General features: G+C 41.4%; 1 protein-coding gene across 1 annotated transcript in view; it reads right to left on the minus strand.

Moving 5' to 3' along the window:
• Positions 1-17,157, minus strand: part of spred1 (sprouty related EVH1 domain containing 1) — a 44,944-nt gene that overhangs the window by 12,624 nt on the left and 15,163 nt on the right. The window contains exons 2-4 of the mRNA XM_042500667.1: positions 14,003-14,273; positions 7,142-7,310; positions 124-170 (exon numbers count right to left, since the gene is read on the minus strand). Of these exons, the coding sequence (XP_042356601.1) occupies positions 124-170; positions 7,142-7,310; positions 14,003-14,273 (487 nt within the window). The remainder of the gene's footprint in view (positions 1-123; positions 171-7,141; positions 7,311-14,002; positions 14,274-17,157) is intronic.

Raw genomic sequence — 17,157 nt, forward strand, 5'->3', positions numbered from 1 at the left:
CGCATTTTCTAACAAATAGCTGGAATACTTTAAGTCAAACAAGATAAGCATGTGCGCAAGTTTACACACACACACAACACATATATTCTTCATACTAAAAATCTCAGCTTTAATGTCACTCACCGGTAGTCCATCCTCTGGACCATCCCCTTCCCCAAACGGTCGACAACCTGGAAGAGAAGACGGAAAAACCCAGAGGGGAAAACATTAGAGGTCTGATTTATTCACTTTTTTACACTCAAATGAATACAGACCTTTTTACAGTTGAATAAGCAACTAAAGGCTTACAATAGTAAAGTACAAAACACACACAATCTATGTATCAGCATTATCTAAGGCACTGGTTCCCAACCTGGGGGCCCTGACCTCTGCTAAGGCTGGCCCTTAAACAATCCAAGGCCCTCTTGGATCCAAGAGGGCCTTGGATTGAAGGGGTCTTAGAAAACTTTTAAAAAATATATATTAACACAGTAGGCCTTTATCTTTGCATTGAATTAATTTATATGAAGACAACTAAATGAAATAGTTTTACAGCCTCCTTCTGCATTAGAAAGGTACGCAGTAAAAACAACCAAAGAGCTAAAAGAACAATGGTAGAGTCAGAGAGAAGAAAACACTAAATTTGCCAATCAAGAAACCTATGAGGTATGTATGATTATTAAAACATGAAAAAAAAACATGATACAGACAGATTTGTATTTGAAGTTAATAAACATAACAGGTAAACTCATCTCTGACGTAATGTTCACAGAAAATAATCTGCCCAAAATGCCTCCAAATTGCTTGTTTTACACAAACTTCCTGCAGTTATTGCATTCGCTATTTGGGGTTGTTGGCAATTTTTCTCCACTGTTATTGTTGTGCATTGAATATAATACGAAATATCCATAAAATGTGTCACTTAGTCAGGAGGCATCAGTATACTCAATAATAGAAAGTGTGTCCCTTTAGGGAAAGGTGTGAAATCACTGTTCTACAGCATACACGTTGGTTAAAACCTTGTCACGCAGTCACTGACAAATCGAAAAGATTTATTTCCAAACTTAACCACTAGAGGGGGAAACCTCACGGAACAGCAGTGAAATCATGACTCGCCCACTTCCTCTTAGCTAAATTTCTATGAATATGTGTCACTTACATTGAATACATCACCATCATTTCACCCTCTATGGATGACTTCTCTTCTACAAAGTATTTTTAAGACAACAAATTTACATAGGTGATTCCTGTCAGGCCAGAATAGCCTAGACTTGTGCTTTCCTCTGACTGTAGCCAAATGGGGAAATGAAAGCTGCTTTGTGTCAGTGGGGCACACACCAAGTTAATGAAATATGCATGTCTAGAATAATGGAACCCCAACCTTGGCTAAAACGCTATGTGCCATTTCCTCATCCAAAACACCTCCTCTACTAATGCTGGAGTCAGAGCTTATGTTTCAGGTATCAGGCCGGCCACGTTACAGCTTTTCATTACAAGAGAATGAAACTGTGGATGGTGTAACCCAAGGAAAGACATTTATGTTACTGATATTTCTACACAAAAAGCTATTTTTTGTTGAACGCTTTTCACAATGAAAGCACCATTGTTTAATCGGTATTAGTTTTGTCCAGTATTGTAGTATTTTTGTCCTACCCAGTACTCTCTAAATACTCAGATTTAAAATATATATATATATATATAGTGATTTTTCCAATTGACTGTTCTTGATTTCAATTGTGTTCATTCTTGTTAACAATTTGAAATGTGCTGTTTAATGACATTTTGAAGTGAATAATCTGAGACATAAACAGCATTTCAGCAGGATTTGTCTTAAAGAATATTGGTTTAGGTCAGTATGATGCATGTTATGCCTGTGCACTTCCAGTTGCATCATTAAAGAGGGCCTATTATGCTCATTTTCAGGTTCATACTTGTATTTAAAGTTTCTACTAGAACATGTATTTGTGCTTTAAAAGGTCAAAAAACCCTTAAGATGCTCAGTTTTCGGACGTTTTAGTCCTTTTCAGTCCCCCTCCCGCAAAGGTCCAGTCTGCTCTGATGAGTCAGTGTTTCCAGGTTTTCCATATCTCAGTGTAACTGCGTTGTCATTGCAACAAGGGGAAATGACTTTAATTGAGTTCAGGCTGCACTTTTAACTGTAAAAATGACCAATAAAAGCTCAAAAATGCAACCAAACATGTTCCAGCAGGAATATGGTGTGTCCAGACTTTTTTTTACTGGGGTGGCCCAAGCAGGGCACTGACTTAGGCAGGGGTGGCATGAGGTACCAGCGCTACTGCGGGCACACACATCGGTATAGCTTGATTTTACCATTTTGTCTCCACTACTCATACCTATTTTAATTACTACCATTGCAGTGTCTTACATTCCTGTTTATCCTGTTTACAAATTGCAACACAACAAAGTGACACCACACAAACGTAAAATATAGCTTCCATACTTAATCTAAAAAAACGTCTCTCCGAAAGTAAATAGTTCAATAAAGTGCCGACAAAATATTTAAATGAACGAGCCTGTGTGAACAAACAAACTTTCCATGCCACCCCAAGCCACTCCCTAGACACACCTCAGTCTGCAACCAAGAATACATGTTTCGGCAACCAAGATTACATGTTTCCCTGATCACGAAATCACCACTAAAAACACAACAGGACATGTTTAGGCAGAAATCTGATCCAAAATTAGAGTGAAATGAACAACATCAATTACACATTTCCCGGAAGATAGCATGTAACACTTTAGGCTATGTAATGTTAACACTTGCAATAGAGTGCCTGGAGCAAATGACCATATAAAAAAATGTTGTCACTACCTGATGTCAGCTTGTAGCCAAAGAAGAAAAAGCGTTGGAAACAGAGTACACAGAACAGTTTAAAGCCTGAAGCAAATATATCGCTGCTGTCGGGCTCAAACCTCCTATCTCCAAAATTGCTATTTTTTAGGAATTAGAAAAAAAACTACACTTTTTTTAAGACGATCCAACGGAGATAGGAAATTTAGTGACAAGCTTTTTTAAATACATTTCATTGGTTGAGAAATGGTAAAATCCACTGATAGATGTAGAGGGGACCAATTGAAATAATTTATGGAAAAAAACAGAATTAGTGAAATGTGGAGAATGTGCACAACAACGACCATATATAACGGAAAAGAAAGAGCAAAATAGGTCCACTTTAAGTAGAAAAACATACTATTTACTATAATGATCTATTTACAGGTTATTCTGACTAGTATTGTGATTGAACCCAGCCTCAGTAAACACGCAACACTAGTGCATAAAGCATCCTAGCACGTGATTTTCATGAGAAAAGAAAACTCTTAAAAAAACGTAATAGAAAATGGATGAGGCTACGGTCTTGGCAATGTTGCAGAAAACAGGGATTAAACCATTTTCACTGGGATGAAGGGGAAACTGTTTGCACCTGGGGCATCGAGAGGCTCTTTTTAAAACTTGGGTTCACTTAATTAGGATCACTGAGGCCTCATTTGAAGCACTGAGGCATCAGTCAGTGTGTCCGCATTCAGGGAGGAAATAACAACACAGAGGACAGAAGAATTCACTGGGCTTGCGTTTAGACCCGCTCTGTCCGTCTGTCTCTGAATCACATGGAGAAAGGTGTTTGTGTGTGTGTGTCTGTATGCATTTCTCCACTACAGAGAGAATGAGGCTTCCTGCAGCACGACTCTGGCAGTGCTGGGCCGCGAAGCTGCCTGAGCCATGTGCCTGGCGTTGCCATGGCAACAGAGGACTGCAAGACTGATACACACGCGTGCGCACACATACACACAGGCAAAACACCCACCCCCCCCCACACACACACACACACACACACATACACACACACACAAAACAACACACACACACACGCAGCAGTCCAGCAGCAGAACGATGCAACAGGAATACAGAAGAACCTGCCTGAGCTGAGCTGAAGTGAGAGGCATTACACAACACTGGCAGAATACAGAAGATGCCAGGAGAGAGAGGAGAGGAGAGGGAGGAGAGGGAGGAGAAGACAGCAGGAGAGAGAGAGCGAGCGAGCGAGAGAGAGAGAGAGAGAGAGCGAGAGAGAGAGAGAGAGAAAGAGAGAGAGCAGGCACCAGGGAGACGAAACTCACCATCACCTGCTGTAGCTAACATTCACAGGAAGGAAGTTGAAGCATTTACAAGCAGACAGACAGTGTGCAGCCTCTGGGTGACGTGAGGGGAATGTGTTTTAACCACACTGACCAGCTATTATTACATTCAAGCTTCCTCCTCAAGTACCTCATACAACCCCATTTCAAAAAACCCAAACTATTACTTTAAACCCTTTTAACACGTATGGTAATTTGTAATAACAAATAAATGTCATCTAATAATTGTGAATGTCATCTGTGATCTTAATCTCGTACAAATCAGCCTTGTACATACTTTGTTAAGCAAAAATTCCAACGCAAACTACCTACTATATTTCTCCAAACAAAGTGTGGGGCTCGGCATCTCTGTGATTTGGGATCATATTTGGGTTTTCTGCTCTCTTTGTGCCTCATTCAGCCTTATTCCCGGTCCTGAATTGTGTTACAGAAGCTACACTGGCAATTACAAATCAAACTTTTGATAGCTTTTTAAGATTTTTTTTTGTCATTTTTGCTTTTACTGATTACTGAAAAATGGAAGGGGGGGTGGGGGGGTTGACATTCAGCAAGGGGGTATTGTAAATACTTGAGTATTTTAATCTCATGCCACTTTCCACCTCTACTCCAATACATTTTAGAGGGAAATATTGTACTTTTAAAGCCACTACTGTTATTAGATAACTACTACAAATTAAGATTTTTTTTTCACACAAACCAAAAAATATGAAAATATGCAAGTGCAGCTGAAACAGTTAGTTGATTAATTAGAATATTTACTGGCAACTATTTCTTTCGTGTAAGTCATTTTTAATGCAAAAAAACATTTCCATAGTTCCAGATCTCATATTAATTATATGTATGAGGATTTGCTGCTTTTTCTTTTAATTATTTTTATTTATTAAATTTCTGTTAGCCTTTTTGCATGTCTGCTTGTACTTTTAATACTTAAATGTATCTTACTGAAATCACATTTACCTGAAGTTTATTTAACAGTCGGCCTACATCAGTTTTACTGCTGCAGAAGTTCTTCTTACAACGTTTTTGGTGCCATCTCTCCAGTCTTGACCATGTATCAAAGTCTTTGCACATGGCACAAAACCTGCCCTTACATAGTGTTTAGGGGCTGTTAACTATGTTAATAGGTGACTTATGATCTAGTGGGATTTATCATTGAGCACACCTAGGTATAAGCACATTTGGGTGGATAAGAACATTTGGTGCATCTGGAGGTGACTGGAGGTGACTTTTCTCTTGCCAGAAAATTAAGAGAAATGTTAGAGAATGTTGCTGCATGAGGCCCAACGTGTGGCAGAGTCGAGTCTGTTTATTTAACCCACATTTTAACGAAAAAGGAGGTTAACACTGTATATCACTGCTAGTAGTGCTGTGTATTGTGTTAGTGTTGTGAAAAGTAGAGTTACAAATGACTGTGCGCATCATATCTGGTGAATAATGTTAGTAAATTTGAGTAAAACACGCCGCACAAAAAAACAGACATGGAGGGTCATTTCTAAATCACATAGCATCCCCAGGTAATGAGCCCAAGTCAACTAACTCTCATTAATATGGCATTATATTTATAGTGCGTCATGATTCTTTGTTCTCCGTCTTCAGTTGAAATCCACAGGCACTGCTGTTTGCAAAGCCTGCCCTACTGTTGTTGCCCATACTTACCTTTTACCTACTCTATATGTGGACTTATGCCCAGGAAATACAAATCTCAGATAAAGGCTTGCGGGCGAGAGGCAACTGATGCCTGGTTGTGATAAGCCTTTACGATATGTTCTGCTGTACCTCCTCTATGCTCCCCAGGGTTTCCAGGTCTAGAGAGTAAAGGAGATTATAGCTCCCCAGCCAGCCAGCCAGCCTCTTGTGTAACACGGGGCTGGGTGGAAGATTGCTGAGCTGGCAATTCTCCTGCTAATTGGATGACTTTGCAACCTCTGGCACTGTACTGAAAAATATTGCTTATCAGGACCCAAAGCTGCTAACTACACTCAGAGACCCAGCTCCACCCATATGTATTATCTTGTTAAAAAAAAAAGAAAAAGAAAAGTAGCGTATAGGTTTCCTACACATTTTAATGGACAAATTTTCCAAACTTTTCTATGACTTTTCAGTGACCCAGAATTTTCCTTGGCCCACCTGCCTGTTTTAAACATGTAAGATTGAAACTCTATTCAAACATAATTTAAGCGCCCCCCAGTATGTAATCAAGGACTACATTTTAAAATCCAACAATAATTTCTGTTTTTACAGTGGCTATAAGTGGTGTAAGAAAAGAAAACATGTACTCCAAATGTGTTCTTGTAAAAAATGTTTTGTTTTTTTTTAAATTCAATTATTTTTACTATACATTACTTTTCAGGCTTGGAAAATGTGATTGTGAAAGATTGTGAGGTTTTCAATGACCGCGGGAGCCCTGACTATAAGATGCCAAACTGAGCACAGACGGACCAAACCCTACCTTATTTAGACTAGACTAGCGAGTCCTTAGTCTTGAGCAGCACAAAAGCCCAACCTGCTCAAGTTTCTTCTGAATAAGCTCTGCGCCTATCTCAGGTTGCCACCCAGTCTGAATTTCCCAACTCCTGCCCCCCTCCTTCTTTCTTACCAAAGCTCCCACCCCTGTCCTATATCACCCACTGTGCTGCCTTGCCAGTCTCTACAGGAAGTGGGGAGTTTATCTGGGCAGCTGGCACTGATAAGATAACACAGGAGGGGTCATGCTTGGGTGAGTGAGCAGGTAGGGGGGGGGGGGGGGTGGGGGGGGGTCATCAATGCTAATCAACGCTATGCATCTTTCCTAGAACAGACGCTAGGTCAGCCATTACAAGCAGTAGACGCCCGCTAACAGAATGCATGTTCATACACATACACCCGTATCCTTGTACACGCACTGGATGTCTCCCAACGCACACAGTATCGTGCAACCTCAGAGACAATTCTAAACAAATATGGTGGGTTTTTTTTGGAACTCCAAACACACACACGTATGCGCTGTGCACAACCTGCTAACACGCACCTTGGTTGATGTCCTCAATGGCCCGGCGTATGCCCCGGTCGAAGGCGCGGGCGTCAGCAGGGCTCTGAAATGTCAGTCCGAACTTCTTGTCGTTGATTCTCCAATGGTGGAAGATGGGGTTGACCTTGTTGTATACTAGGTCTCTCTGCAGGACACACTCCAGCACCACCTGACAACACACACACAGTCAAACATATTAGCACTCAGCGGCATTGTATTCACATTTGGTGAAGCCTCAGACCGGCAGCTACATCATTTAAAACATTGATACTCAACTTACGACCCAAAGACCAAATCTGGCTCCTCACAGGATGCTAGGTGGCCCCCCAAATATTTTTCATTTCACAATAAAAGAAAGTGATTCAGACTGGGAATTGCTTTTGTCGTTTTAGCATACATAAGGTGCCAGGGTGCATAAAACAGCACCAAAAGCTGTAGAGCTTGTTTATCAAAAAAAGTGCCAGTGGAGGATCCCCCGCACCGCCAACAGAGATGCTACCTTAGGCCCTAATGTCCGAAAATGCTTTAAACAACCAAAAATCCCAGAAACACAGAAAACATCAAATCACAACTAATCCTGGCAATCACAACTAATCCTGGCAATCACAACTAATCCTGGAAATTTCCAAACATTTTAGAGAAGTCCTAAAATCCTTAAAACATCCTAAAATTTGAGAAACATCCAAAAATCCTCGAAATGTCCTAAATCCGAGAAATATCCTAGAAACGTCCTAAAATTCTAGAAACATCCTAAAATCCTAAACCTAAAATCCTTGACACATATATATGGGGCTGCTGCAACTGGCCCCTGGCCTCCGGTCATTTTGCAAAAGTGGCCCCAAGCAAGTTGAGTATTCCTGATTTAAAATGTTTAATGATGAGACTCCTCCGGGGAACACACATGTAATTCCTTTATCTTACTCCTCGGCCGAAGTTATCTGAATGTGCCACATTTAATCAGTCCACAGCAACATGAGTAAGGGAATAGAGAGAGAGAGGCCTTAACTGTAACCACACACAACTCCAGAGTTTCAAAAATAGAAAAAAAAACTCATCCTAAATACCCAATAATTTCACATACTTCTTTGTATAATTTGTAAAACACATTCTAAATGGTGGGGTTTTCATTACAGATGATGATAAAGTTGGAAAGCCGTGGTGGTGGCAGAAGAAAGAGGGGGGCGCTGAGTATGTTTTGGAGCCAGGCAGCCCAAGTGTGTGGCAGAGAGAGACTGTGTTTCCAAAGCCTATTATTAATCAGGGCTACTGGGCCGCCTCCCGGCCTTCCTCTAGGCAGATTAAATGAAATGAGAGACGGCCATTACAGTCTTTGAGGTTTTTTCACCGACGTGCACGAGAGGTGGCTTAATGGGGTGTGAATGTGTAAGCGTGCGCATGGTGATCTGCGTGAGAGAATGCGTGAGCGCGGGTGCTGGCGATGATGAAAAGCTCAATGACCCGAGTGCTACGCTGTGCATCTTCCCAGTGCAAACGCCTTGTCAGAGGATAATGGTCACAAACCAATACTGGTCTGGTGAAAACAGATGGCAGCATTCCCCGTCGATCTGGACAACAGTCAACACGCACGCTTTAAGAGGCTGATACGTGGCAGCTGTACGAGAGGTTGGTGATATGTGATATGTGTGTCAGAAAGAGTGCAAACAGGTCTATGTTTCACTCTGAGTGTCTGAGCGAAGGTTGCTTTTGAACACTCGCTGCAAGTGTACCGCGACATCATTTTTCTGCATGTGAAAAAGATGCAGCTCACAATATCCACCCTCATGTGGCAAGCAAGGCTCCCCAAGAAGAGCAGAGGCAAAGGTTAAGCCTGTGTGTTTACCCAGAGGGGAGGGAAGAAGAGAGGGATGGATGTGAGGAGGATTGGTTGGGTGATGGGGGGGGGGGGTCTGGGGCTGATTGTGGAGGCGAGACTGAATGGAGCCGGAGCAGGTAAGGTGAGCGCACAGTGAGGCCGACAGAGGAGGAAGTATCACAGTTGCATCGAAGGGACGATACTTAACACCACATTCCACACTGTGCTCGGGGAAAAGAGAGGAGGAGGAGGAGGAGCCACCCAGACGACAGAGGCTGCTGGAGATGTTAGAGGAGAGGAGAGGGACGGAGACAGAGACAGACGGAGGTGAGACGTGCAGAGAGTAGTGAAGAGATAGCGTGAGAGCGAAAATAGGAGGAGATAGGGAGAGAGTACATTTACTTGCATACAAGAAACCAAATGGGAGAAATCAGTTTAGAATCTATGAACACTGTTTTTTCCATCGGAAATCAGACATCTAAAAAACAATATCTGAAATAAAAGGACATGTTAAAGTCTTAGCTACCTTGGAGTAAAAATCGTGTTTGTTTTTATTCAAATAAACTGTTGTGTATTGGTGTATTTTAAAAAAAGGTATACAAGCATGATTTAAGGTATATATGTATATGTGTATGTGTGTATACATATATATAAATAGGGCTGTACTTGACTCAGAATTATGCCAGTCAAATTAGATTTAGCTGTTCAATACAAATATTTTACTGTTTGTTTTATTTTCCATACAAAGTTTTAAAGTTTGAGCGAGGCTCCGCAGGACGTTTATGAAACATGCATGTAATATAGTAAACAAACAGAGCTAACAATGGGTTGTAAATGTAATTTTTTTGCCGAAACTGGATATCAAACTAAAGCCAGAGACTATCCTTTGAAGTTACTGTTGTAAATTTAGCACCTCAAAGCAGAAGGTCTCTCTCTCCTCCTCTGTGCCGCTGCCTGCAAACCTCTCGCTTTGTATCAGGGAGTAGCGTGAAAGTCAGGAGTTCTTACTGTGCAGCAAAATCTGGGGACCAAAACGTCCCTATAAGTACACTGCACAGAAAAAAACGAATGCTTGATTTAAGATTATTTTTTAGGCTTTTGCCTTTTATTGGGAGAGTATAGCTCAAGTGTGAAAATGGGAGAGAGAGGGGAAGACATGCAGCAAAGGGCCGAGGCAGGAATCGTACATGGGGAGGCAGCTCTACCAACTGAGCTACTGAGCGCACCACAACTGCGTGACTTGAAGCAATCATGGTCAACTGAGGGGCTCCGACTGGTGATTCAAATCTCCGATTTTCAAAGGGCAGCTGTACATATAAAAGCATAAAAAATTGCATGGGATAATATCTAAGCACTGAGTTTTGAAGAGGCATTGGTTGAAATTGATACACAATTTTCCCTTAACCCAAGACTGCTAGCTAATAAAGCATCTTAAGCAAAGATAAACAAACAGATGACAAGGTTAACAGTAGAAACAAACAACCGTGTCAAGAGGGCCCTCTGCCCTAAAACAGAGCCTTTCAGAGTAAGCCTGAAATACGCCATATTCACAAATGTATCAGTCAGTCAGGAAGCCAGAGATGTGTCACAGTCTGAGAGCCAGTTTGATAAGTAATCAACCAATTAGATCTGTAGATCTGAGGGGGAGAAGGAGGAGAGTGATTGGTAGCTATATGGAGAGCCAGCTGAGTCATCACCAGTACACTCTGTGCCGCATCACTGCGCTTATAGACAGATCCCCTCCACCTCTTCCGTCTCTCTGGCTCCACCTCTGTTTCCTGCTCTTTGACTACACATCTCTCTCCCCTGATTTCTCTCATATCTTCAGCACCCCGATCACCTCATTTCTACCAGCCAGAATCGTGCCTTTGTGTTTTCAAAATAACAGTATCTCTGAGCTGTTGTGTATGCCATCTAGCTCAAGTTCCTACCAGGGATGGGAAATGTCATTGTGCTTTCATATTCTGTTCATTTGTGGCTGAATTATATCGCTTAATGCAACAAAAAAAGCACCTAAAAACATGGAAAAGCATATTTCTTTCTTGTGCTTTAGACATAACATTCAGAGGCTTTTCCCTCTCTTTTTTACTGTTTTCAACATCACTCATACAACATAATTATGGTCTTTCATTTACCTCTAAAATCAAAACACCAGTGTTACTGTTTTGGACAATACTGTGATAACAAGCGCTGATAGTGCCCTGCGTTTTTTTTACAACAATGACAAACATATTCTTAAGTGGTTTTCTCTTTTGCTGTTGTTTTCATGCACTCATCACTCAGCCTCTCCTCTTCTGGTGCCCTCAGACTGTCGGGAGCACTGTGGTTGACGCCAACACCACGGCACTGGGTGGCATCACGACAGACCTACATATGGCTGGGTTTTTGTTGTGGTGGTTGGAGGCAGACTCTGGTGGTGATAGGGGTGTTTTAACCACATCCCAGAACAGTTGCCAGGGTCTCTGAGCCATGTCTTTACCCTGTCTGAACAACAGCATTCCCGTCACACCCTTTCCTGTGCCACACACACACTTGGATAGCAACGCACTAAACACAAACAGAGCGTAAATAACAAACACACATAAAATGTGTTAAGTCAAAGAAGATAAAAAGGTGATTTAAACGGCCTGCTGTAACACGCTGATGTCGGGCCGTCAGGAGCCACCAGACTCTGAGCATCATGGTGGCCTCATGGGTCTTTTGACATCTGACAGACAGTGCTCTCTCTCTCTCTCACACACACATAGATTTACACTCTCATTTTCACAGACCGGGATTATCCCAGAGAATCTACTGGATCTGTTTTAGATCTGTAACACAGAGTCTGTGACAAGAAGATCATGAGCTTTGCATCAAACTACAGCAAAAGCCTCATTGTTAGGAAACAGAATGACCATAAAACTTTGCAGGTTATATGTTTGGACGTGTACACGGTGCCCAAAATCAACAATTAAATATTGTTGTAACTTGACACCCTATTAAACATGTTAATAATTGGACTAGTAATGCATGACCTCCACATACTCTCCTACATGTCAAATCTGAAAAAACGCAGTTTATGCTTAACTGTAAACTAGGGATGGGGCCGTTATCGACACCATTATCAAGACTCCTTAACAATCAGTTTTTATCAGTACCACTATTGATAATTTTCTATTATTTGGTGTAAAGACGAGGTGACAATACATTTTTTACAGAACTGGAATCATTTCATTTTCACGCTTTAGTGTTGGTTAATTTTTACTGTCACTTTCAGTCATGTGTTTAGTGATTAGGAAATACATTCTTGTATTTTAATTTATTATTTACCTGGAAAAATGTTGGCATCATTTTTTATATACCTTCGTCTCTTTGTCATTTTACTGAGCAGACCTTGAACAAATCACAATGAAACCTTATGCAAACCTCATTTATTTAGCTAACTAGCTCTTATCCTGCCGATTTACACTCGAATTTCAACATTGGATTACTATTTTTATCTGATTGGAAATGCTACATGTTTGGGTGTTCTTACTATTGCTGCTTTAAGTGGATTATGATGAAGATTGTGCCAACTGTGCCATAGCAGCAGGAGCAGCGGCAGCAGCTGATGGAGATGAAGGAGTTTTTTCAGCCCGAGCACAGCCAAAGTTACTGCATTTAGGTTTAATTTGATGCCCAGTATTGAATTGCTTGGTAATTGAGGTTGTGTTCCCCCTTGCAAGAAATTGATTTGCAACTTAAATTGCATTTTGCTTGCTCTTCATCTTTTGGTTTGATAAAATGTAGCCAAACTTTAGACCTTTTCGCACGTTCACCCTTTCTCGCAACCACTGGATTTCTCCTTTGATTGGTTTAATAGCTGTTGGCTGCCAATTCAATTGTATTCAAAAACTTTATTGGGCAATCAATGTATGCAGAATAGTGACTGGATTTAAATGACGTGACTCGACTCGAGATGTAATGTTACATTATAGGACCCACGGGACTCGACAGTAGTATCAATAAGCTCAAATGTTATTGTTTTTCGGGTTTCGGAAAAGCAGAACTGGGTTCTCAATAAAAACAGGTTTCGATCCTACTGCACACATACACTGGTGTATTATAAAACTTAGCCCTTTTCATGCGTTTTGGCCTTTCGTCCACATGCAAACTGTAATGTAGGTCACAGAAAACAACCTTTTTGTAAAACTCAACTTCTTATATGTGAAGACTTGTTGCTTTTCTAGTAAATAGCAGTTGCTTTTCAGCTGCTGTCAGACAAATGGTGCATGTATCACCTTGGGCTCTGGAAAATTTGGGTTGGGCTTTTTTCAGCATTTTCCAACTAGAAAATAAAAATGTATTAAAGTAAATTAAATCATGGTCTTTCTCTATTTAGTGTGTCAAACCACATGGCATGTCTGAATACCTTTTTACTCACAGTGTAACTATATTAGCTATAGAGTGTTTTACACACGTAGACATTTTAGGATTTTTTTTTAATAGCCACAATAACAAAAAACATATTTTCTTGACTTAATTTACTTAATAATACAGTCTTTACATCACGCATCAAGAAGAAGAAAATGCTCATGAAAACGTAGGCAAACACTTGTTTAGTCATGGAAAACCGAAGTGAGCGTGAATTTCCAGACCCTCTTCCACCATTTACGTCCCTTCCGAGCTCTTTGTGCATTTCCCACATCCCTCATCCCACATTCCCTACTCCTGAGTAATCTGCCCTTCTCCCTGATGATATCATCATGCATCACAGCATCACGCAGTTCGCTCCTATTTTCAGATACCTGCGCCATGGAGGAAAGCCAAACAACCACTTCCTGTGTGTGAGTGTGTGAGTGAGACAGCGAGAGGGGAGTCTGGGAAGAGGGGGGGGGGTTCAGGGTGATCTCATCCAAGAGAATGCACCATCTCTAGTTGGTGCACCTGAATGTGCATGAGGAGAGGAAATGACTAACTAACCGTGAATGTAAACACATCTATTAGTTGCATGTATGGTATTAATATGAATTTATGCAGCATAGCATACCTAAAACATTTTGGCATTATAAGCCTAGAGGGTCTCTTACCAATTTGTCTTTGAGCCGTTCGCCCTTGATGTGAAACTCCACAGCGGTGGGACTGGGACTGGGGCTGGGGCTGGGACTAGGACTGGAGCTACAGGGGCTGAGGTTGCTGCTGCTTCCTCCGCTGCCTCCACTGTGGGTGCTGCCGCTGTCCTCCGCCCGGCTGACCTTATAGACGGTGACACAGCTAAGGCCTCCGCCCCCCAGGGGAAGCCACCCACCGCTGGAGTCATCCCGAGTCATGACCACTGCTCTCACACGCGCATAACTGTCACTGTGGAGGAGGACAAGGAGGGTGGAAGGAGGAAGAGGACAGAGCGAGAGCAGAAGGAAAAACACGCTTTTATTGATCAGCATTTTAAAAAAAATCAACTTTTATGTCACTTAGATTACAAACACATCATCAAAATCAGACAGCCTACTTAAAACGTCATCCCACATAATTCAGTTGAACCACAGCATAAACAAGTAGTACTACAGTAGGCATGGATGGTATCACGGTGGGTTATTATGGTATATGGTTCCTGAAGGTGTGATTTTAAATACCATCAAAAATAAAGACCCTAATCTTTCTATCAACTTCATACTGGAGAGGCTGTATTGAGGATGTTTTGCATGCTGTGCGCATCACGTGCCCTAGAGGTTACGCCCGGTCGACACTGGATGCATGAGCAGTGTGTGTTCACATTGGCAGCATTTGTTGTTGCGCTGCTGGAGAGCTGCCTACTGTTACTGTATTTACACAATTAAAAGCACATACTCCATTCATTCATGAATCCGTGAAAGCTACTGCTTTGTCAACAACATGGTTCTGCAAATGTTTTACAGTAAAATGCCGTGTGTCAACAACTGAAAGGGATTCTGTTGACGGAAACATTGTCAAAGAGCTTTTATTTTGGATCAGAAAATGGAAAGGTTGAGTAAAACATATATTTGTATTTCCTCATGTCTGTTACAGGTGAAGACATTGAAACTGTCGTAAAAGGTGGTAAAGAGTCAATGTAATTATCGGAAGATCCCTTTCACTCTGTTTTTGCTGAAAACTGTGCGCGTCATGCCAAAAAAATTGGTGAGACTCCATTTCTCTGGATGTGCCACAGCTGAGCAGCGCTGCTCAAGCTGGCAGTGTGGCTGCTCTAACCTGGTAACATGGGAACCTAAAAAAAATAGGTTCATCTACGCTTAAGTAAGAGAGAAACATGAATTCAGGTCTATGGTTGTCTTACTCTGTTTTATAAGGAAAATGCGTGTAAGAATATTACCTTTTGTTGACATATCATGTGAATTGAGTGGACTGAAAATGGCATGATAGCCTGCAGAACATCATACCGTCATACCGTATGCCATGAATATCCAGGAAGGTATGAAAAAATAGATACCGCCCAAGTCTATACTGCAGTACATGCAGCATCCGCAAAATGGTTTCTGAACGTGCAGTGAAGAGCACACAATGCAGACAGATAAGATGGGTCTAAGATGTCTGCATCCCATTTGTCCAACAGTGTGGATGTTTGAAGAGTTGACCACATGCCACAACACACTAAAACTACTCTCATACTGAGATTAAATAAATAAAATAAATTAATAAAATGAAACTACATGGAAATCTGGGTGGTGTCACAATCTGCAACTAAACTAAAAACAGAATATGAAGGAGCAAAGTCAAAGATTCAACTTTGGATCAAATGCTAATTTTGGTTCTAGTGCATAATATAACAGACCACTGGCTAAGATTTCTAAAGTCTGAAGCTGTCGGTGTATGTTTAACCCTGGCCAGAGGGTGACTGACCATGTGGCCAAGTTCAGGGTCTGCTGCTGCTGATTCCCAACCTTTCCCCTAAAGCAGGTGGTTTCAAACTAGACAGCACATGACAGACTGCAGCTCACATCAACCACTTTCCTTTCTCTCCCATAATACTGCAGTTACTTGTCTCACTCATTTTTCTCATGTCACGAAGGGTTTTAGCATAAAAGAGAACCCCAGTAATATGTCCTTAAACTCGGAAATCTGTTAGCATTTCAGCACCTCCGGTTCCCTCGTCTCAAAGTCCATGGGTTTTTTTCAGAGACCCCTCAGCTGACCGATCTTGCGTCACGTGGTGCAGTGGGGTGTTTGGGGGGGTGGGGGGTGGGGGGGTTGGTTGTCTCTGTTTTCAGAGACCCCTCATCCTGCTGAGACGCGTGGCTTGGCGGGTTATGGGTGTAGTGTAGCATTGGGATTTTTTGGGGGGTGGGGGGTGGGGGGTTGCTAGTCAATGGGCTGTGCGGTGTGTTTCGGAGGACGTTTTGGTCTCCAGATTTTGCTGCAGAGTCTGTAGTCAGAGTCAACGTAAGTAAATATCCGACTTGCAAACTTGAAAGCTTTTATGTGTCTTAAAAAAGATAAACAGCTAAAAGAGACTACGTCATTGCGCCGTGCCAAGCACGGCTTTACTGTCCCGCAGTGGTGGCGACGCTACCATAGTGTAGTTTTTTTTAGCCTAGCAATAGCTTTTCAACTCTGGCTGTTGCATTTTCTGTAAAATGTTGTTCATTTGTGACGATTATCTTTGTGACGAAAATCTAGTGGAAAAATCTCATAGGCTTTTGACAAGGGAAACAGGACGACCTTAGCTTCCGGGTTGGCTTATAAAAAAACATCATCCCTGGAGCACTGTGTAAGACAGTTATCTATCATGCATGGCAATATGTATGTAACTGAAGAAAAACATGCTAATTTAAAGCCAAAATATATGTTTTTTACAAAGCAGGAATTAAACATTAGGCAGGTTATTAAGATTATGCTTTAAGTTTCAGAGGTTTATAGACAACTAACATGAATTTGAGTTTTTTAAAGACATACAGCAACATCAGTGCATGCATCACCATTTAAATGTCAAAAAGCCACAAACTGGAGAAAAGGCAGAACTGCCATACTGTATAATAATATAATTACAAAAATGTGTCATAAAGATAGGACTTGTACCACAATATCAGAAGGTAATGTTTCACTATATTGGTCCCTGCATATCAGTATACAGCCATACTTTGATATGGACTATTAATCATACATCATATTTCTTCATCTATTTGTCCTTCAATCCATTTTTCTTACTCCTCCCCACCTCCTTTGCCCCTCTGTCTCTCCACTTGGAGTCAGATGTTTTCCTGATTAGATA

Source organism: Plectropomus leopardus, chromosome 14 (genome assembly GCF_008729295.1).
Source record: "Plectropomus leopardus isolate mb chromosome 14, YSFRI_Pleo_2.0, whole genome shotgun sequence".
NCBI lineage: Eukaryota > Metazoa > Chordata > Actinopteri > Perciformes > Serranidae > Plectropomus > Plectropomus leopardus.